General features: G+C 40.4%; 1 protein-coding gene across 1 annotated transcript in view; it reads left to right on the top strand.

Annotated features, from left to right (window-relative positions):
- The first annotated feature begins 4377 nt into the window (after positions 1-4377).
- The window catches only part of abr (ABR activator of RhoGEF and GTPase), a 217362-nt gene continuing 198494 nt past the window's right edge, over positions 4378-23245 (top strand). Inside the window, exon 1 of the mRNA XM_070449398.1 lies at positions 4378-5315. Within this exon, the coding sequence (XP_070305499.1) occupies positions 4472-5315 (844 nt within the window). The 5' untranslated portion in view covers positions 4378-4471. The remainder of the gene's footprint in view (positions 5316-23245) is intronic.

Raw genomic sequence — 23245 nt, 5'->3', positions numbered from 1 at the left:
GTCTCGAGCTTAATGACGAGTTTGGAGGGTACTATGGTGTTAAATGCTGAGCTGTAATCGATGAACAGCATTCTTAACATAGGTATTCCTCTTGTCCAGATGGGTTAGGGCAGTGTGCAGTGTGATGGTGATTGCGTCGTCTGTGACCTATTGGGCGGTAAGCAGATTGGAGTGTGTCTAGGGTGTCAGGTAGGGTGGAGGTGATATGGTCCTTGACTAGTCTCTCAAAGCACTTCATGATGACGGAAGTGAGTGCTACAGTGCGGTAGTCATTTAGCTCAGTTACCTTAGCTTTCTTGGGAACAGGAACAATGGTGGCCCTCTTGAAGCATGTGGGGACAGCACACTGGATAAGGATTGATTGAATATGTCTGTAAACACACCAGCCAGCTGGTCTGCGCATGCTCTGAGGACGCGGCCGGGGATGCCGTCTGGGCGTGCAGCTTGCGAGGGTTAACACGTTTAAATGCTTTACTCACGTTGGCAACAGTGAAGGAGAGCCCGCAAGTTTTGGTAGCGGGCCGTGTCAGTGGCACTGTATTGTCCTCAAAGCGAGCAAAAAAGTTGTTTAGTCTGTCTGGGAGCAAGGCATCGTGATCCGCGACGGGGCTGGTTTTCTTTTTGTAGTCCGTGATCGACCGTAGACCCTGCCACATACCTCTCGTGTCTGAGCCGTTGAATTGCGACTCCACTTTGTCTCTGTACTAACGCTTAGCTTGTTTGATTGCCTTGCGGAGGGAATAGCTACACTGTTTGTATTCAGTCATGTTTCCGGTCACCTTGCCCTGATTAAAAGCAGTGGTTCGCTCAGTTTTGCGCGAATGCTGCCATCAATCCACGGTTTCTGGTTGGGGAATGTTTTAATAGAAGCTGTGGGTACAACATCACCGATGCACTTGTTAATAAACTCACACACCGAATCAGCGTATTCGTCAATGTTGTTGTTCGCCACAATGCGGAACATATCCCAGTCCACGTGATCGAAGCAATCTTGAAGCGTGGAATTTGATTGGTCGGACCAGCATTGAACAGACCTGAGCGCGGGTGCGTCTTGTTTTAGTTTCTGTCTATAGGCTGGGAGCAACAAAATGGAGTCGTGGTCAGCTTTTCCGAAGGGAGGGCGGGGGAGGGCCTTATATGCGTTGCGGAAGTTAGAACAGTGGTCTAGGGTTAGAACAGTGGTCTAGGGTTTTGCCAGCCCTGGTAGCACAATCGATATGCTGATAGAATTTGGGGAGCCTTGTTTTCAGATTAGCCTTGTTAAAATCCCCGGCTACAATAAATGCAGCCTCAGAATATGTGGTTTCCAGTTTACATAGAGTCCAATGAAGTTCTTTCAGGGCCGTCGATGTGTCTGCTTGGGGGGGAATATACACGACTGTGATTATGATCGAAGCGAATTCTCTTGGTAGATAATGCGGTCGGAATTTGATTGTGAGGAATTCTAAGTCAGGTGAACAAAAGGACTTGAGTTTCTGTATGTTGTTATGATCACACCACGTCTCGTTAATCATAAGGCATACACCCCCGCCCTTCTTCTTACCAGAGAGATGCTTGTTACTGTCGGCGCGATGCGTGAAGAAACCAGGTGGCTGTACCGAGCCATGTTTCCGTGAAACAAAGAACGTTACAGTCTCGGATGTCTCTCTGGAATGCTACCCTTGCTCGGATTTCGTCTACCTTGTTGTCAAGAGACTGGACATTGGTGAGTAGTATGCTCGGGAGCGGTGTGCGATGTGCCTGTCTACGGAGCCTGACCAGAAGACCGCTCCGTCTGCCCTTTCTACGGCGCCGTTGTTTTGGTCACCGGTTTCAACAGCATAGCTAGATAGCTAACAAGCTGATTTACATAATCTACATTCACGATGATCAGATGATAGCCCACCTAGGGTTGCAAAGGGATGGTAAATTACTGGAAACTTTCGAAGTTTACCAGTAAACTACCAGAATTTTGGTATCGTTCAAGGATTTTATGTAATCTATCACACGACATCTAGTGGCCCTTCTGTGTACTTCAGATTATTACAGGCATCTGTAATTATCTCTGGCCCACTGTGGGGCCTTATCACATGTTAAAATATTTGAAATAATTAAATAAGATTATTTTTAAAATAACAAATAGAATGACAAAGCTGTAAAACATCATCCTAAATATAAACCATCAACTAAGTGAATACCATTGGGTTTTAATATGAGTGTTTCAGTATGAAATATCCTTTATTTTTATTTGACACACTTTTATTTATTTTACTGTCGATATGTTTTGTTGTCAATGTTTTTGCGTAGAACTGGTGGCATTTCTGAAGAAAAGTCAATAGTTGTAAGAGTTTCAGAGTTAATTGAGCACATGCCCCTCCAAAGGTAATCTCAAGATCACATTTTGAGGGAACTACTTAAGTAATCCTTTAAAGTATCTTTACATATGTACTTTACACCACTGACAATGGGTATGCAAAAAAGGTATTGAAAAAGTTTGTCCCCAAGTCTTGGTTAGTAGAATATTTGTGATGTGCTATTCAGAGGTGAGTGGGATGAGTGGGCCTGGGTGGACACAGGCGCACCCACTAGGGAGCAAGGCCCTGCCAGGCCCACCCAATCAGATTGAGCAAAAACAAAACAATTATTACAATTATTATTATTATTACAAAAAACAAAGTTCCACTCATCATATGATGATTTGAAACAACCCTTTCCTGCAATGATCAATGACCAAAAGTACACTTTTTGGCCTCATGGGTGGAATGTTATTAATATTTAACAGAACTTCACAATTAATTAAAAAGAAAAAAAAAATTAACAACGAAAATCTAATGTGTTTCTATGTCAAACAATGTTATATTTCAGTCTCCTTTGATGTATATAACGTGTAATATTGAGATGCAAATTAAAAATGGAGTACATTTTTAGTTTGCATCCCACTCTTCACCTGACATGGTACAGGTGTTTTCAAAAAAACATAACCATGTGTGTGAGGTGTATACATTTGTTTAAGTAGATTTGTTTAAGACTGCAAAAAATCCCTCTCTGTGACCCTGATCTAGCCCACTGCAGTAAACGGTTACTTCTTGTTGAAAGTTATTATCGAAAAGGGAGAAGCTAACAAATTAGCAACAACATCCTCTTTGTTAACACCTGCTGCAGCTGCTGCAAACTAGCCTACAACAAAAGATAGATAGCTAGACCGTGGGAAAACTACTGCTCGCTATTACAGTGACCTGTTGGCCTTTGAGAAGGCAGAAGTTTCCAAACGTTTTTTGTAAAAACGGTCCTACCCAAGTCAAAATGTCACTCCCAAATGTTGCCCTAATACAGTTGAATGGCAGATGCCTTCTATCTAGCTTCTGATGGCCTAGCCAATGGCTGAGTTAGCTAGCTAGATTTATCTCCCCAGACAAGACCAAAGAAATCCTGATTGGATATTTTTTTAACTTCAGTGTTATCCCTTTCCTTTCTAAGAAAAACTGAAGAGATTGAATCAGAACATAATTTAAAATAATAATATAATTAGAATGATTATTATTTTAATTTTATTAATCCTTGGCCCTTCTCTGAAGGTGTAGAAGGCCCTCATTGATCCCCATTGTCTTTGGGTTGGTAATAATTTATAGAGTGGCTTTATTTGCCCTCAGCATGCATTTTTTCACCCTTCTGAATATCTAAATAATACATATGTTCTTCTGAAATATGAACACAGAAATACTGGACATCTTGGACGCTTGAATTGGACTCACATTTTTCTGGTCTCGGTCTTGACTCGGTTCCCTTGACCACCTCCCGGTCTCGGTTTTGAATCGGTCTCGCCCCCCCCCCCCCCCCCGGTCTTGGTCTTGACTCGGATTCAAATGTCTCCAGTCTTAGTGTTGAATCGGTCTCGCTTTAGGTGGTCTTGAACACAACACCGCACTGAAGCAGATGGACCAGGAAATGATTTCTGAATGTATTTTATCAGTAGCCTAAACCAAGACAATCTAACAAGTCATAGGTCCTATTCTAAAATATTATAATTATGTAGTATTATACATTTACATCAACAGGTGGTCATCCAACTCGGTCCGAGTTCCCGAGTTGGATGACCGTTCAAAATGATTTATCCCACTCGGAACTCGTTTCTTTCTGTGTTCCCAGTTGACTTGAACGCACTGAAGTCGGCGTTTGGAGATTTCCCAGTTTCCAGTTCCCAGTTGATTTGAACGCGCCATACGACTGTCGCATTTAATTGGTTTACGTCACCACCTATATACCGGAACTCGAAAGTTTTGATTTGGATATACCAAACTGATCAAGCGATTGCGTTGGAGATTTAACAAGTGTGTGTGTGTTAATTTACAACGAAGTGGTAAGTGTGGCATGAGTTTGTGGGAATTTGAGCAGATAAAAGGTTCCATATGCGACAGAATCAATACTGTTTGTAAAGGGAACAATTTCCTCAAGGGGCAATTACACTGAATCGCCGATCTTCGCAGGAGACAAGATGTGGGAGCAAGAGGAATTCGAAAAACATTGGAAAAAGGAATTTCCTGACGTGGAAGCACCTAAAATGAATTTAACCTCGGTGGAAGATGTTGAGACAGAGCTAGAAACACGTAAAGAGAATCTCAAAACGTTGCAGCAGGCGCTATCGGAGGAGAAATTCAAGGTGATATACCTACAGACCACCATCGCTAGACAGAAGAAAAGTTATGCCATGGAAAGGTGGGAAAACACTAAAGACGAAAACTTGAATGTTGAACCTGTATTATCAAAGACAGAAACAGAAAGGAAATGGGATAATAAAAAAGTAGACGGCGAAAGTATGAAAGTGCCTGGTAGTGCAAGCATGAAACTACAGACGCCAGGCAACAAACCAGAGCCGCCGACCAGGATCAGTAGTAGGACAGGTAAACTTATCCCCCCCGCGCCCCCGCGAAAGCCAAGCTTCCAGAAACAAGGGAATACGATCTCATCAGGGCTCTCTCAAGCTGATGGAAACTGCATCGGCCGCATAATAGGGAAACAGAATTCCGGTACTGATATCAACAGCAGGGAGGCTAGTGACCATGAATACGAGGATGCTGAGCTCAATGAGAATTTCGTCAAGAGCAACCTGGTGAACCCCAAAACGACCACCAGAGACAGCCAGAGGTCGAAACCGAACCTGGACACCCTGTGCCCATTCCGCCAGAGCAGAGATTTCGACTCCAGTGATGATGGGAGGCAGTCTCCTTCCTGCATACCTGCGCCCTTCATTGCATCCCTTACCGGTGGATCCGGGTGCAGTACTCCAGACAGACGCAGTGAAGGCTACTTGAGCTCCGACCATGAAGACTCCTCTTCAGGTAATATATTTGTTTGCTTGTTTACATCAGTTGGGGTTTACACAGCACTGGAAGGTGCTATTTGTGCAGTCAACGTTTTATGGCAATGGCACTGATAAGACAATCATGAGAGGATGACTGGTGTTGCACCATCTCTATAACTAGCCTATGGCCTGCACTGTATGACAGTGCATTATAAGTGAACGAGATTGTGGCTGTGAAGTTTGAGTAAAGATTGTTGGAAAGTGTGTTAACCTTTGCACCAGATTCCACAGTAGCAAGTAAAACCACATTACATCCTTGAAGGAGTTTGTCAATATTTACTCAGGTTGTTGGGCTTTATTATACTTTGCTCTGGTTTTGTCAGTCACAAGGAATGTTTGACATGGCAGTTCACACATGACTAAATGAGAGCAAGGAAAAGATCAACTGAACATTTGAATCATTTTACATTTTAGTCATTTAGCAGACGCTCTCATCCAGAGCGACTTACAGTTAGTGCATTCATCTTATGATAACTAGGTGGGACAACCACATATCACAGTCATAGAAAGTACATTTTTCTTCAATAATGTAGCTGTCCATAGAGTCAGAGCTAGAAGGTGGGTGAATTGCAAGTGCAATTTCACCACCCGTTTTTATTTTTTCACAAAACTATGAAATAACACATGGAATCATGTAGTAACCAAAAAAGTGTTTAACAAATCAAAATATATTTGACATTCTTCAAAGTAGCAACTCTTTTCCTTGATGACAGCTTTGCACACTCTTGGCATTCTCTCAACCAGATTCATGAGGTAGTCACCTGGAATGCATTTCAATTAACAGGTGTGCCTTGTTAAAATTGCTTTGTGGAGTTTATTTCCTTAATGTGTTTGAGCCAATCAGTTGTATTGTGACAAGGTAGGGGTGGAATATAGAAGATGGCACTATTTGGTAAAATACCAAGTCCATATATCAAGAACAGCTCAGATAAGCAAAGAGAAACAACAGTCCATCATTACTTTAAGACATGAAGGTCAGGCAATCCGGAAAATTTGAAGAACTTTGAACGTTTTCTTCAAGTGCCTCTCATGAGGACCGCCCCAGGAAAGGAAGACCCAGAGTTGCCTCTGCTGCAGAGGAAACGTTCATTAGTTATCAGCCCCCAGATTGCAGCCCAAATAAATGCTTCACATAGTTCAAGTAACAGACACATCTCAACTTCAACTGTTCAGAGGAGACTGCGTGAATCAGGCCTTCGTGGTCAAATTGCTGCAAAGGAACCACTACTAAATAATAAGAGATTTGCTTGCACCAAGAAACACAAGAAATAGACATTAAACCGGTGAAAATGTGTCCTTTGGTCTGATGAGTCCAAATTTGCGATTTTTGGTTCTAACTGCCGTGTCCTTGTAAGGGGCGGCAGGTAGCCTTGTGGTTAGAGCGTTGAGACAGTAACCGAAAGGTTGCTGGATCAAATCCACAAGCTGACAAGGTAAAAATCTGTCATTCTGCCCCTGAACAAAGCAGTTAACCCATTGTTCCCCAGTAGGCCTTCATTTTAAATAAGAATTTGTTCTTAACTGACTTGCCTAGTTAAATAAAGGTTACACAGGTGAATGGATGATCTCCGCATGTGTGGTTCCCACTGTGAAGCATGGAGGAGGTGTAATGGTGTGGGGGTGCATTGCTGGTGACACTATTAGTGATTTATTTAGAATTCAAGGCACACTTACCAACATGGCTACCACAGTATTCTGCGGCGATAAGCCATCTCATCTGGTTTGCGCTTCGTGCGACTACCATTTGTTTTATAACAGGACAATAACCCAACACACCTCCAGGCTGTGTAAGGGCTATTTGATCAAGAAGGAGATTGATGGAGTGCTGCATCAGATGACCTAGCCTCCACAATCACCCAACCTCAACCCAATTGAGATGGTTTGGGATGATTTGGACTGCAGAGTGAAGGAAAAGCAACCAATAACTGCTCAGCATATGTGGGAACTCCTTCAAGACTGTTGGAAAAGCATTCCAGGTGAAGCTGGTTGAGAGAATGCCAAGAGTGTGCAAAGCTGTCATCAAGGCAAAGGGTGGCTACTTTGAAGAACCTCAAATATCAAATATATTTTGATTTGTTTAACACTTTTTGGGTTACTACATCATTCCATATGTGTGATTTCATAGTTTTGATGTCTTCACTATTATTATATAATGTAGAATTTTTTTAGAAAAAACCTTGAATGTTTTAGGTGTGTCCACATTTTTGACTTTTTTTAAAATAAAAAGGTGGGGGGGGGGGTCGATGTGAGGAGGATTATCTAAGATACTGTTTGAAGTTTCAGATGTTTTTGGAAGATGGGCAAGGACTCTGCTGTCCTAGCTTCAGGGGGAACCTGGTTCCACCATTGGTGTACCAGGACAGAGAAGAGCTTGAACTGGGCTGAGTGGGAGCTGCCCTCCCGTAGGGGTGGGAGGGCCAAGAGACCTGAGGTGGCAGAACGGAGTACTCTGGTTGGGGAGTAGGGTTTGAGCATAGCCTGAAAGTAAGGAGGGGCAGTTATTCTAGAGAGGGGCAGTATCTACAGGTTAGTGCCAAAATAAAATAAATGCTTGAGTAAATGAGAGATACAAAGTTGAAAGAAGGTGCTTCCACACAGATGTGGTTCCTTAAGTTAATTAAGCAATTAACATCCCATCATGCTTAGGGTCATGTATAAAATGCCCAGTTTCCCATTATTTTGCCATGGCCAGAAGAAGATATCTCAGTAACTTTGAAAGAGGGATTTAAAGTGTGTGTTTCTCTCAATAAGCAGATCTCAACCCAATTGAACACTTATGGGAGATTCTGGAGTGGTGCCTGAGACAGCATTTTCCACCACCATCAACAAAACACAACATTATCAAATTTCTTGTAAAAGAATGGTGTCACATCCCTGCAATAGACTTCCAGACACTTGCAGAATCTATGCCAAGGCGCATTGAAGCTGTTCTGGTGGCTCATCATATTAAGACACTTTATGCTGGTATTTATTTTATTTAGGCATTTACCTGTATATAGTTCTATGATGCACATGTATTGAGGGAAGTACCCTAGGCGAGGGACTTGAAATGGATGAGTGGTTCATTAGGGACAATGGAGAGAGTGTGCAGCTTCCTCATCCCTCTAAAGACCAGGTGCTAGAGCAATGACAATCTAAATTCTAGTGGCACAATTCAGTCTGGCACTCAGACAGACAGCATCAGCATGTCCTTTGTGTTTCACAAAGATAACATTCACTTGCAGGAGCAAATGGTTGAATAAGGTGAATAGACCATGAATTCCAATACACTCTGTGGTCTGTCAGTTAACCAGATGCAGACTTTTACCTTCAATGTTGATTTGAGTCAATCAGTTCTGTTGCTGAGAGGGCTGAGCAGGAAACAGTTATGAAATAAACTGTCGTAAGTTAGTCATTTTGAGAACAGGTTTCATGAGGCCTGTCTTTGAGTGAAAGTGGGCAACTAAGTGGGCTACCAAGTTCTTGAATGACTGTAAGAAGGTGACTTTTTTTAAAGGACATTATACTTCAAAATGCATATTTTTTGGGGGGTGTTCTCTTCCTTTGAAACTCATCTGAAAATCGAGTGAAGTTGAATTTGATCTCTTCGTCTCAATTAGGAAAGTGGCAAATGGGGAAAAAATGATTCGCGTTAAAACTGTTTTATATACATTTTGTTAAAATTATGATTTAAAATGTTTTATTTTATATCACAAAAATTACATGGGGGCAATGAAGGTGCGCAGGTGGCTTCGGGCAAGTGAAATTTAGTCCCGAAGAATCAACTTGAATTAATGCTTGTCTATGTTTTATTTGTTATGTGCATTAGTGACTCACAACAAAAAATAAACCTAGCCAAGTGATCACAGTTCTTTTCCCTCCATTACATGTCGCTCACTCAATTTTATCCGACCACACACGCACACACACACGCACGCTCTGCACACCTCCCATTAGGCCTACAGAAATGACTGCCTTTAAAAACTAACTGTTGGGATACATTTCTTGACAAATCACAACAGCTTTATCACAAATTCAAAATGGACTGGTTGATTTAAAGTAGGGGTATATGCGTAAATAATAAATTTGTCTCGTCTATTTAAAGCTTTTTTGCGAACCGCTATAGTGTGCCATTTAGAATAGATTACACTTATAACTCCCCCTAAACCTAGGCAGTTTCCAGACTGAAATATGCAACAAAAAACATTGTTTTGATGAAGGCAAATTGCTTATTCATTAGTCTAGGGTTGTAATTTGTTTCATGGTTTAACAAAAGCCTGCCCACCAAGTTAAGCTGAGCTCACAAATCAAACACAGGGCAAAAGAAAACAAGCTCCTCAAATGTGGGTTTCTACTGGTTAAAAAATGGTAGTTTTGTGATAACTGCACTGTGAATATAATTTTGTGGAGAAAAACGTTTTTTTTGTTTAGGGATCTCAATGACATCACCAACCAATTCTATATTAACCCAAATAATTATTTAGCTAGTGTAATGTTACTGTATTTTAGCTAACAATTATTACATACGTCTATGAATATGGTTGTCTACACTTACAGGATTACAAGCTAGTTACCTTGGAGGTTTCTCGGACGATCTGATGAGAATCTGAGGAAGATCACTCTGATCTTAAAAGCTAGTCTAGGCAGTGCGCCACTGCTAAATGAATATAGGGGAAACACTTCCAGATGAATGGTATGGGACTTGGGACCAAGCCATCAGACCATGGATTTCTGCTCATTCATGTCACTTGTCTTTTTCAGAGAAAATTAGGTCAGTTGGATTCCAGTCACTCTTTGATAAGATGCATGCGTGATTTCCATGGTAATTCACAACTTGGCTGAGGTTATATTTCACCTCAGAAGGTGCCGAGACGAGGATGTGCTTCGAGTTCCCTGCCTGTTAGACTTCCTCTGTTCTTAATGAGCAATGACAAACTAACAACAATAATGACAAAAGCTACAGCCAACTCCCATCTCTACTTCTATGTGTACTATACGTTTGACACCATGACATTGCATGTTGTTTTGGTTAGCCTAATGCAATTAGAACGGGGGTAAACTCCGCACCATGGCTGCTGTACTTCTTACAGCAGGGTTCCTTTGGAAGAGTGGAGAACAAACCCATCTTTGTCACGTTGCTGGAGTTTCATTTTATATCACGTTCGTCTCCTTATCCACGTCTCTCTCCTCTCAGAAATGCAGGGCCTGTCGAGGCCCGTCCTGCTTAGTCGGTATGCCGACAACATAGCTAGCTGTTACCCAATGTAACGTGTGTGTCTATGGAATATGTTTTTGTACTTTGCCTACATGTGCACTGTATGTCTATTTTTGGTATGTGTGAGCGGTAAGACCTTAGCGTGATGGTGTCTGGCCCTGACAGCTCAGTACAGTAGGCTATACATTGAGCTGAGGCTGCTGTCCTCTGAGCAACATACAGCCTCCATTTCCCCACATAGGATAATTTATGTGGCTTATGTCATCAATTAGTCCCTTTGTAAGGAGACTGACTTAAAATGAGATTTCCCATTTTATTTCAGCCATTTAGAGAATGTGCTTAAATATGGAAGTCAAGCTGTTTGGCTATTAACTCAGGCTGTTAGTGCCTGTTCTCAACGGCCTATCTGTGGTGTTACCTTGGTGATCAGCGTGTCATCTTGGCAGGCAGGATGTGTGTTTGTGGGGAAATGACACACACAATAGCTTGTGTCGAAGGTGTGAACAATAAGTACAGGCTCACGCTCTAAACTGCTGAGCTCAAGTGAAGAGTTTGTAATGAGGAGAGAAGCCGGGCTAGAATGTAGATTTTGAAAGGGTAAATCCAATTGAATTCCATCACTTTTTGACAGCATCCATTTTGATTTAAACAACTTTCCATACATGTTTGCCCATAGAAGAAGTGGTCAGAAAGTGACTTTTTGGACCTGAATGCCAAAACATTCACGAGATCAAAGTTGACCAATTTTGCATACCCCACCATACCATGAGATATCAATGTCTTCATCAATGAAAAGGATAAACGGTTTAGTTTGATATAATTTAAATCTTACAAACAGGGGTGTCAAACTATTTTGTAATTTCTTGGATTATTTTTTAATTTTTTAAAAATAAATTCAGACATTTTGGAATCCTTTGAAGGTGCTACACCTAGAATTTCCCTGAGTTGCGCCCCAATGTGGAAGCTTGATGAATTGCAATAGCACTTGGTTGCATTCAGAACCAATCTCGCCCCTCCCACATCCCACTTCCTATAATAAGGCTTAGACTTGCGCTTGAGCCTTTTACTCATGGTTTTGATCCACCAGCTTCAAATGGCTGTAAAAATGCTGTTTTTATGTTATTGAAAATAATTTTTGCAGTGATTTAGATGGTACAATGATTCTCTACATTGTTTGTTTGCTCAATTTCAGTTTGTAAGAACTTTAGCAACCAGGAAATGAGAGGTATTTCTACATTGGCCACTCAACCTGATTTCCACTAGATTTTGATTTGGATCTCTTTGAGTCTTCATTTGGACTAATCTTCCAAGAGTCCTTAAACATTAAAATACAATTTATAATATGATCACATTTTCACATAACACACTGTTACAAACAGACATAATACACTAACATATTGACTAGATAAATACTCAGTCTAAAAATATATTTGGATTCTTCATCTAACATAGTCCAGCACAACTTTCCTATGTATTATATTTAAATGGTTTTGAAGTATTGTTTAAATGTATATATTGAAAGTTTTCTGGTTTGCTCAGTTCAATTATTCCATTTCTTTATTGCTCTAAATCGATATGTTCTTTTTCCCATTTCTCTTTTCTGTCTGGATAACACATAGATGGTGGACAATCTATTCCTAGTATTTACCAACTGAATAGAGTTTGGCTGTTTTTAAATGGTGTATATTATTAAATAAAATAAGCATGTTTTTTTTCAATTATCTTGTTTCTTGACGACCAACCAAGAGCATTGTCCATGACTACCTTAAAACAATCCTTGCTGCTTTGTTCTGTGCAGTCTGTAGCCTCCTAATTTCACTTGCTGATGCATTTCCTCAGACTACAGAACAGTAGTTAACCTCTCTCAATTAATGATTGTGTTATTTGCTTAAGAATCTTTCCTGGTAAGTAGTTAGCTATCCTTCTGATCACGCATGCTGATTTTTTTATATATATATATATATTTTTTTTTACATAGATTAGTTATTTGAGACGACCATGATAATCAGTTGTCTAGCTGCACTCCCAGTAGTTTGGTTTCTGCCACTTCCTCAATTTGTACTCCCCCCATACTTCATTGTATCCCATGCTGTGTTGGCCTTTTCCTAGTGGAACAGACCAGAACAACTTCGTTTTTTTTGGTGTTTAAAACAAGTTTGTTCCGGCAAACCCACTCCCTGATATTCTCAATCTCCTTGTAAAGCTTGCTGTGTACCTGTTGAACCAATTGTCTTGCTGTATAAATTGTAGTATCATCTGCAAATATAGTAGCTTGAGTTTCAGATAAGGCATAAGGAAGGTCGTTGGTATATATTAAATAAAGAAGTGGCCCAATGCAGCTGCTCTGCAGTATTCCACAGTTTAACACATGAGGGGAAGAAAATGAACCATTGATATAGGTGGACTGTTTCCTGTCAGTTAGATATGACTGTACCCAATTCAATGTTACCTACTTAAAACCATAATGCATTCATTTTGTCAAAATTAATCAAATGCTGTACTAAAATCCCAAAATAGTACCCCCACAAACCTGCCATTATCCATAGCATTGAGCCACTCGTCAGTCATGTCAACCAATGCAGTGGTAGTGGAATGGTTTTTGCGATAAGCATGCTGATTGGCTGTAATCAGATCATTATTTTCCATGTACTCCCATTTGTCTACTCACAATACCCTCCAATATCTTACTGAGTGAAGGGAGTACACTAATTGGTTGACTATTGGCAGGAGTAATGGGTTCTTTGCCGTCTTTCGGAATAGGCATGCTTGGGCATGCTTCCATACATGCTTCCATACATTTGCAACATCCCCTTTTCCAGTGAGCAATTAAATATCTATTTCTGGGGACAGCATAGCGAAGTAAAAAAAAGTATCCATAAGATCAACCTGTAGATTTACCATCGGGTAATGACTAAAATAGATTTAACACCTACTGACACCATTTGTAGACTAAAAGAGCAGGTCTTGTTGCTCATAATATGATCATCAATCCATTGGACAATAACTTGTTTGGAAGAATGTGTGTTTACATTATTGCTCAGTAAATCAATTTTCTTTGTAAAAAAAAAAATCTGCAAAATGATTGGTAATATCAGCTGGTTTTGTTATTGTTTTCCTTCCAACCTCCACACTAGATGGGCATGATGAGATGGATGTACCAAGTAAGCCCTTAACTGTATTCCATACCTTTCAAAAAATAAATAAAAACATTGTTGTAAAATAATGTTTTTTTTCTTACGATTCAATTTAACTGCATAATTACATAATGCTCTATAATTCTGTTCAGATTTGGCTGCTAAGACTTTTTCTGAATTTCTTTGAGGAAAAAGCTTCACCCAGTTCATCATCAATCCATGGAGATGGACGAGCCCCAACTGTACTTCCTGTTCTTACTGGGGGCATGATGGTCCATTACCTCAGTGAGCAAATCAATAAAGCATTCTGTAGCATGATTTAAATCATCCTCTAGATAAATCAGCTCCCAGGGTACAGCAGCCAAATCATTTAGAAATAGCTCATGATTAAATGTTTTAACATTTCTCTTGACCACAATCCTTGGGGGTTTCTTTGGAACCTTGGTGTTTTATGGTTATGGTCACAATATTATGGTCTGTCCAGCCCATTGGCATTGATCTGGCGTTTAAGCATTGCAATGGTATATTACAGAAGATCAGATCAATGCATGTGTCTGAACGATGACCCATCTTAGTTGATGATCTCGTAGTATCATTAACCATATGCCGAGAACTGTGGTTTTGAAACAAATCTCATCAATTTTGTTCTATTCAAATTGTTATGATCCTTCCAAATTATATTAAAATCACCCAAGATAAATACATCTCTGTGGCCTGGTCAAACCCAGTGCATAAGTCATTCAGATAGGACACCTTAGAGCTAGGAGGTCTATACACACATCCTACCAATATGGCTGCCTGGTGAGGCAGATGTACATGAGCCCATAGTGTTTCTATTTGACATACATTACGGTCATCCCTCCTCTTAAAAGGTATATGATTCTGAATGTACAGTGCTACACCCCCACCATTCCTGTCCCTTCTCAGTAGACTATATCCTTGAATGTTAATTTGCCCATCATTTACAGATGCATCTAAATGTGTTTCGGTCAAAGCCAAAATATGATTATGTTGACCAAGTTAAAAACCTGATGTATTTTGTTAGGAAGGCTACATACATTAACCTGAGCTATATGCAGCCCTTTTCTTATCAAGTGGAGATCAATAGAGCATGTATTCATTATAGTTGAAGTTGTCATGATACACTACAACACACACTCAGATTTGAACATTACATTTAAATATCCAGGTAGTTACTCTGAGTCCCGATATAGTTGATGTAAAGTGTATCCATCACCATGGAGACTCGTTGATTCATGCAACGCTTTTCCTTCATGATGAAAAAAAAAAAAAAAGATCCTTTCATTGATCTCGGGGGGGGAGTTATCATTCATTCCAAAATCTGTGTTTCTGAGTTCTCTGCCCCTGCTCGTTGTCATTTCCTTTTGCTTACATTTGTCAAAACATGCAATAATAGCCCGGGGCCCATTCCCAGAGGCCTTACCCATTCTATGGACTCTGGAGAAAGTGACATTACACAAAACATCAGTGGGCAGTTTCAGTTGAGTTGACATAAAGTCTCGGACAGTGTTCTCACAGCCTCTGCTGTTGTCATTCTCCGGTATCCCTGAAAATATTAGATTGTTCCACGTTGATCGACACTGTACATCAAGCAAGGTTTCTTTAAGCTGTTTGTTCTCCCTTGGCTCCGCCTCCACCTTGCCATGAATAGAGTCGACAGTACCTTTCAGCTCAGTGTTCTCTTTCCTTAGATCATCAATTTGACTGGCTCAATTCTAGACTGGCACATAATGCATTGAGAACACAGCTACAAAGTCAAAACAACTTTCCCATTTTGACAACAGATGCCGCTCAGGCGGGAGAAATCAATAGGCAGATATCACAGCCATTCACAACACTGGCATGTAAGTAATACTGTGAAAGTCATTCCGCTATTACTGCAGATGCAGTATATTATGGACATTTTCTGAAATAACAATTTAAAAAAAATCCTATGTATAGCACCTTTTTAACGTCAATTACCTGAACTTGTAAACTAAATTTGTTTTCATATACGCATATGTTGCAGCTTAGACCCTATTTTACATCATCTGAGGTTTTTGTGCTGTGCCCTGAATTGGTTGAGATACAACATGCTCGTGAATACAGGGTGGATGGCATTTCAATCATAGAAATATAATCACAGAATGGATCTATCCCTTCAGACCACTGCCATTTAGAATGCTACACCATTTACATTTTTATTGAATTGCAATTTTAACATCTAATTACTACTGCAAAGATGGCCGCCGGTCCACCCACTGTCATCGTAAATGGTCACGTCTGTTCTATTATCGGTATTTATATGATTTCAATAGGTTTCCTATTATCTCAATAGTGTGAAAGTTACAGAGGCACAAAGATCATACCCTAAGACATGCTAACCTTCCACCATTACCAATAACAGGGGAAGTTAGCATTTTTTGGGGGTTATGATATTTATGCCTCTGACTTTCTCACTCATCATTATTCACTATTGATTGAGGATTATCCATAATCATGGTAACATCCACATTCATGTAGAACTGTTCAGAAACATATTCTTTTCTTATTTACAATAAAAGTGACTCCAAATTGACACATTATTTACCATTGATTTCTATAGGGCACAACATAATCTGAAACACAACCAAACAAACTGCAAATGCATCCGACAAGTTTCTAGTCACAATGATTTGGGCATTGTGTCCTAGGAATATGGGACCAAATACTAAACTTTTGACTACTTTAATACACAAGGGAATTTCTCCCAAAACTTATGACACCTTCAAATGGGGGGACTAGATACATAAAGTGCTTTCATTTCTAAATGGTAAAACATATGTATGGAAATACCCTCAAATAACAGGTGACATTATGCACTTTTGTCTCATATGAAACATTTGATCTCAAATCCAAAATGCTGGAGTTTCGAGCTAAATTGTAAGCTTCACTGTCCAAATAAATACATAGGGGACTCTGTATCTGGTGTGTGAGTGATCTGACTTGCTGCTCTTTGTGTGTGTGTCAGGTGCTAGATGTGCCAGGGGTGGTCTTCTCCCTGAGGGAGATGAATTGCTGAGTTGTTACAGGAACCCAAGGGAGCGGGGGGGGTCACCAAGTTACTGAACGTATCAGGAATCCGGCCAAACAACCCATCTTCTATTGTTAATGTTCTCATCTCTCCTGAGGTCAAGGGGGTTCACAGAGGTCAGACTCCTCTGCAAACTCTGCTTGACTCATATTTTTTTTTAAACCTTTATTTAACTAGGCAAGTCAGTTAAGAACACGTTCTTATTTACAATGACGGCCAAACCCAGACGAGGCTGGGCCAATTGTGCGCTGCCCTATGGGCCAATCACGGCCGGATGTGATACAGCCTGGATATGAACCAGGGGCTGTAGTGACGCCTCTTGCACTGAGATGTAGTGCCTTAGACCGCTGCGCCACTCGGGAGCTCATAATCAAACTACTAAAAGATTAACAACCAAGCTGTCTTTACTACTGTTTAGACCACATATTTGTAGACTTGGGGTATGGAGTAAAGACAACGTCTCTTGTAAAAGTCCTCATATTTACATATTTCATAACCATTCCTTAAAATGACATTTTATACAGTTTTTAGAGTGAGTTTGTTTGATATCTTTGCTTTGATATTGTGGGATGGCAGGAGCAGTCAGACACTTCCTCTTTTTTTAAAGAACAAAGTGTGGTTTCCAGTCAGCCAACTGATTTCTCAAGTCACTGATTTAATCGAATACATAGACGAATACATAGACCCCCCCCCCCCCCCCCACACACACACTGTGACACACACATACACACTGTGACACGCACATATTTACACAGTGGCTCATTGTACTATCGGGTTTTAATAGCGGGGCAACTGGGCCCCCTTTTCTTCTCTCTGCCTCCCACGGATCTGAAATCAGAGAAACAACCGCTGTTGCTGATTGGCTGCCTGCTCCGGCTGCCATGGAGACCCTGGTGAGGTGCAAGATATGTGGTGGCGGGTTGCTGTGGTGGTTTTTGGGAACTGGCTTGTGTGTCTACTCTGTGGGCTAGGCCCTCATAGAGCAGCTCATTCAGTCCTCTCACCTCTCTCTCTCTCTCTCTCTCTCTCACACACACACASACACACACACACACACACACACACACACACACACACACACACACACACACACAGAGCTCTCAAATATCACTTAACTCATTTCCTCTTAATGACTGAGAACTCTCACGGAGATGGTTATGAACTTTGGTTCTACATAGAGAATTCATTTTATATTGGAATTCAACTGTGCAACTACGTTACTGTGCAACCTGCGATCTATCCAACTATGAGGAAGCACTGTCAGAACAGCAGCACATCACTTATGTATAAAAGTGAAACGTAAAGTTGAAATGTACTCCACAGGGCTCTACAGTGCGACCATTTTACTCGCATATGCTCCTATTTTGCTGTGCGATTTGTCATTTTAAATTTAGGCGCACCAGTGCACCAAGAAAAATATAGAATTGTAGTATTATTACCTAAAATATTTGTAAAAATAAATACATTTAAATAAAAGTCAGCGTAGATCCCTTCAATATCATTACAAGACTTAAGGAAATGTTGAATAAAGGAGAAGAAGCTCCCGCAAACTTCACTTGCAAAGTAACACTTGTATGTTTGGTGTCAACATTTCAGCCTCATGAGTCACGACCTTTGCCAGAACATTCTGGTAGCTGGTTGTAGTGTATACAAAGCAGATTGTTAGTTGCATACTAGGTAAAAGGGAACAGTGTGTCAATAAACCTGTCAGTGCCACCTTAGTTCACAATAGTACCATCTGAGTGTTAGCCTAAGTGTTTTGGCTTTGAGACGGTGAGGGAAAACCTCAGCTGTCTGACTGGTGTGGAGGATGAGGACCACTTGAATCCAATCAAATGATTGATGCTCAAATCAGCATGTGATGCTGACAATAACATTATTTTTCTTAAATTTATTTTTTCATGTACATTCTACACATTTTTTCACAGTAGTTACAWGGCAAGAATATACAGTGCCTTCAGAAAGTATTCACACCCTTGGACTTTTTCCACATTTTGTTGTTACAGCCTGAATTTAAAATGGATTGAATTAAGATTTTTGGTCACTGTCCTGCACACTACCCCATAATGTCAAAGTGGATATGTTTTTTAATTTGACAAATTATAAAAAATGAAAAGCTGAAATTTCTTTAGTAAATCAGTGGTGATTTATTTTTTATCTTTTTAGCATGTAACTCTTGGTGGGGCAAAATAAAAAGTGGCAAAGCCACAACACTAAACAATACATTAATTGCACTATAACGGTGACAAATAGTGCCCACAAACTGTTAGGGCCTACATAAAGCAGTCCCAACATCTTATCACTGCTACACCTGGAGCCTTGTCTGGCAGCGGAGCCTTGTCTGGCAGCAAAACAGTTAATTCAGCCTCATTTACTGCCTTTTAAAACAATATACAGTTGAAGTTTAAATAAATTAGTTAATGACTCCAACCTAAGTGTTTCAACCACTCCATAAATTCCTTGTTAACAAACGATAGTTTTGGCAAGTCGGTTAGGACATCTACTTTGTGCATGACACAAGTAATTTTTCCAACGCTTGTTTACAGACAGATTATTTCACTGTATCACAATTCCAGTGGGTCAGAAGTTTACATACACTAAGTTGACTGTGCTTTTAAACAGCTTGGAAAATTCCAGAAAAGCCTCTGATAGGCTAATTGACATAATTTGAGTCAATTGGAGGTGTACCTGTGGATGTATTTCAAGGCCTACCTTCAAACTCAGTGCCTCTTTGCTTGACATCATGGGAAAATCAAAAGAAATCAGCCAAGACCTCAGCAGAAAATTGTAGACCTCCACAAGTCTGGTTCATCTTTGGAAGCAATTTCCAAACGCCTGAGTGTACCACGTTCATCTGTACAAACAATAGTACGCAAGTATAAACCCCATGGGACCACGCAGCCGTCATACCACTCAGGACGGAGACGCGTTCTGTCTCCTAGAGATGAACGTACTTTGGTGCGAAAAGTGCAACGGACCTTGTGAAGATGCTGGAGGAAACGGGTACAAAAGTGTGTATATCCACAGTAAAACGAGTCCTATATCGACATAACCTGAAAGGCCGCTCAGCAAGGAAGAAGCCACTGCTCCAAAACCGCCATAAAAAAGCCAGACTACGGTTTGCAACTGCACATGGGGACAAAGATCATACTTTTTGGAGGAATGTCCTCTTGTCTGATGAAACAAAAGTAGAACTGTTTGGCCATAATGACCATTTATGTTTGGAGGAAAAAGGGGGAAGCTTGCAAGCCGAAGAACACCATCCCAAACGTGAAGCACGGGGGTGGCAGCATCATGTTGTGGGGGTGCTATGCTGCAGGAGGGACTGGTGCACTTCACAAAATAGATGGCATCATCAGGCAGGAAAATGATGTGGATATATTGAAGCAACATCTCAAGACATCAGTCAGGAAGTTAAAGCTTGGAAGACCCATCGCAAATGGGTCTTCCAAATGGACAATGACCCCAAGCATACTTCCAAAGTTGTGGCAAAATGGCTTAAGGACAACAAAGTCAAGGTATTGGAGTGGCCATCACAAAGCTCTGACCTCAATCCTAAAGAATTTGTGGGCAGAACTGAAAAAGCTTGTGTGAGCAAGGAGGCCTACAAACTTGACTCAGTTACACAAGCTCGGTCAGGAGGAATGGGCCATAATTCACCCAACTTATTTTGGAAAGCTTGTGGAAGGCTACCTGAAACGTTTGACCCAAGATAAACAATTTAAAGGCAATGCTACCAAATACTAACTGAGTGTATGTAAACTTCTGGCCCACTGGGAATGTGATGAAAGAAATAAAAGCTGAAATAAATCATTCTCTCTACTATTATTATGACATTTCACATTCTTAAAATAGTGGTGATCCTAACTGACCTAAAACAGGGAATTTTTACTCGGGTTCAGTGTCAGGAATTGTGAAACTGAGTTTAAATGTATTTGGCTAAGGTGTATGTAAACTTCCAACTGTAGCTGATTTGCTTAAATAAATGTGGTTTCTACTGAAAACTGATATGTACAAACTATGACATAAGAGGCAATCTGTAATTTCGATTAAAACATTAACTCAATTATTTATATATATATTTTTACATTGTTTGCAAACAGATATGTGACATGTATTAATGCCAAAATAAAATACAAAACAGGCAGATGGGGCACTGAATCTCTGAATTTCAAACACAGATTCAACCACAAAGACCAGGTAGGTTTTCCAATGCATTGTAAAACAAAATAAAGCAGACATTGAATACATCTCTTTTGAGTTATTAATTACACTTTGGATGGTGTATCAATACACCCAGTCACGACAAAGATACAGGCGTCCTTCCTAACGCAGTTGCTGGAGAGGAAGGAAACCGCTCAGGGATTTCACCACGAGGCCAATGGTAATTTTAAAACAGTTACAGAGTTTAATTTCTGAGATATGAGAGAACTGAGGATGGATCAACAACATTGTAGTTACTCTGCAACCTAATTGACAGAGTGAAAAGAAGGAAGCCTGTACAGAAAAGAAATATTCCTAAACATGCAACAAGGCACGAAATGAATTCTGCAAAAAATGTGGCAAAGCAATTGTCTTTGTTATGAATGCAAAATTTTTGATTTGGGTCCAATACAACACATTACTGAGTACCACTCCATATTTTCAAGCATAGTGCTGGCTGCATAATGTTATGGGTATGCTTGTAATCGTTAAGAACTGGGGAGTTTTTCAGAATTTTTTTTAATGGAATGGCGCTAAGCACAGGAAAAATCCTAGAGGAAAACCTGGTTGTCGGTCTTCCACCATACACTGCGAGATCAATTCACCTTAACAATAACCTAAAACACAAGGCCAAATCTACACCGGAGTTGCTACCAAGAATACAGTGAATGTTCGAGTGGCTGATTTTACCGTTTTTTACTTACATTTATTGCAAGACCTTAAATGGTTGTCTAGCAATGATCAACCAATTTGACTGAGCTTGAAGAATTTTGAAAAGAATAATGAAATGTTTTTGCACAATCCCGTTGTGGAATGGTCTTAGAGACTTACCCAGAAAGACGCTGTAATGGCTTCCAAAGGTGCTTCTACAAAGTATTGAATCAGGGGTGTGAATACCTATGTAAATTAGATTGCAAAACACCAGTCTCAATGTCAACAGTGAAGTGGTGACTCCGGGAGGCTGGCCTTCTTGGCAGAGTTCCTCTGTCCAGTGTCTGTGTTCTTTTGCCCATCTTAATATTTTCTTTTTATTGGCCAGTCTGAGAGATTACTTTTTCTTTGCAACTCTGCCTTGAAGGCCAGCATCCTGGAGTCGCCTCTTCACTGTTGACGTTGAGACTGGTGTTTTGCGGGTACTATTAATGAAGCTGCCAGTTGAGGACTTGTGAGGCGTCTGTTTCTCAAACTAGACACTCTAATGCACTTGTCCTCTTGCTCAGTTGTGCACCGGGGCCTCCCACTCTTTCTATTCTGGTTAGAGCAAGTTTGTGCTGTTCTGTGAAGGGAGTAGTACACAGCGTTTTACGAGATCTTCAGTTTCTTGGCCATTTCTCGCATGGAATAGCCTTCATTTCTCAGAACAAGAATAGACTGACGAGTTTCATAAGAAAGTCCTTTGTTTCTGGCCATTTTGAGCCTGTAATTGAACCCACAAATGCTGATGCTCCAGATACTCAACTAGTCTAAAGAAGGCCAGTTTTATTGCTTTTTTAATCAGGACAACAGTTTTCAGCTGGGCTAACATAATTGCAAAAGGGTTTTCTAATGATCAATTAGCCTTTTAAAATGATAAACTTGGATTAGCTAACACAACGTGCCATTGGAACACAGGAGTGATGGTTGCTGACAATGGGCCTCTGTACGCCTATGTAGATATTCCATAAAAAATCTGCCGTTTCCAGTTACAATAGTAATTTACAACATTAACAATTTCTACGCTGTATTATTTGAATGGACAAAAAAATAGCTTTTCTTTCAAACACAAGGACATTTCTAAGTGATCCCAAATTTTTGAACGGTAGTGTATATATTTAAAAATATATATTTCAGTCCCTCAGATTGCATAAGCCCTTGCAAAATGTGTAGAATTGCAGGAAATTCTTTAAAACAGCAAAAAAATGGGACAGAGACCATGCCGTTGRCCCCCCCCCCCCCRCCCRATTCTAACTTTGTCACTGTTGGGGGAAACACTGATATTCTGTTCTTGCTTGATTAGAATTAGTTTGTAATTCTGCACTTGAGGACCTGAATCATTGTTGGCATAGTCAGAACGCTAGAGGGCATTAGAGTATCTGTTAATATGAACATGACACAGGATATATGATGGGGGCACATTTCAATGCAGCACACCCTTTCTAGCAGCAGTGGCCATTAAGTCTGCAGCCATTGAGCCTGCAGCCTCAGATAGTAATAACATTTCAGTGCTATCTATGTGTAACTGGGTTAAACCTGTAAGGCTGTGTTATTGTGACTGATGAGTTTGACTTTCTCAGGAATGAGCGGTAGCCTCAGGTTATGGTTCT

Source organism: Salvelinus sp. IW2-2015, linkage group LG20 (assembly GCF_002910315.2).
Source record: "Salvelinus sp. IW2-2015 linkage group LG20, ASM291031v2, whole genome shotgun sequence".
NCBI classification, from domain to species: domain Eukaryota; kingdom Metazoa; phylum Chordata; class Actinopteri; order Salmoniformes; family Salmonidae; genus Salvelinus; species Salvelinus sp. IW2-2015.
Note: the sequence above shows the minus strand (reverse complement) of the source record. Positions and strands in the feature narration are given on the sequence as shown.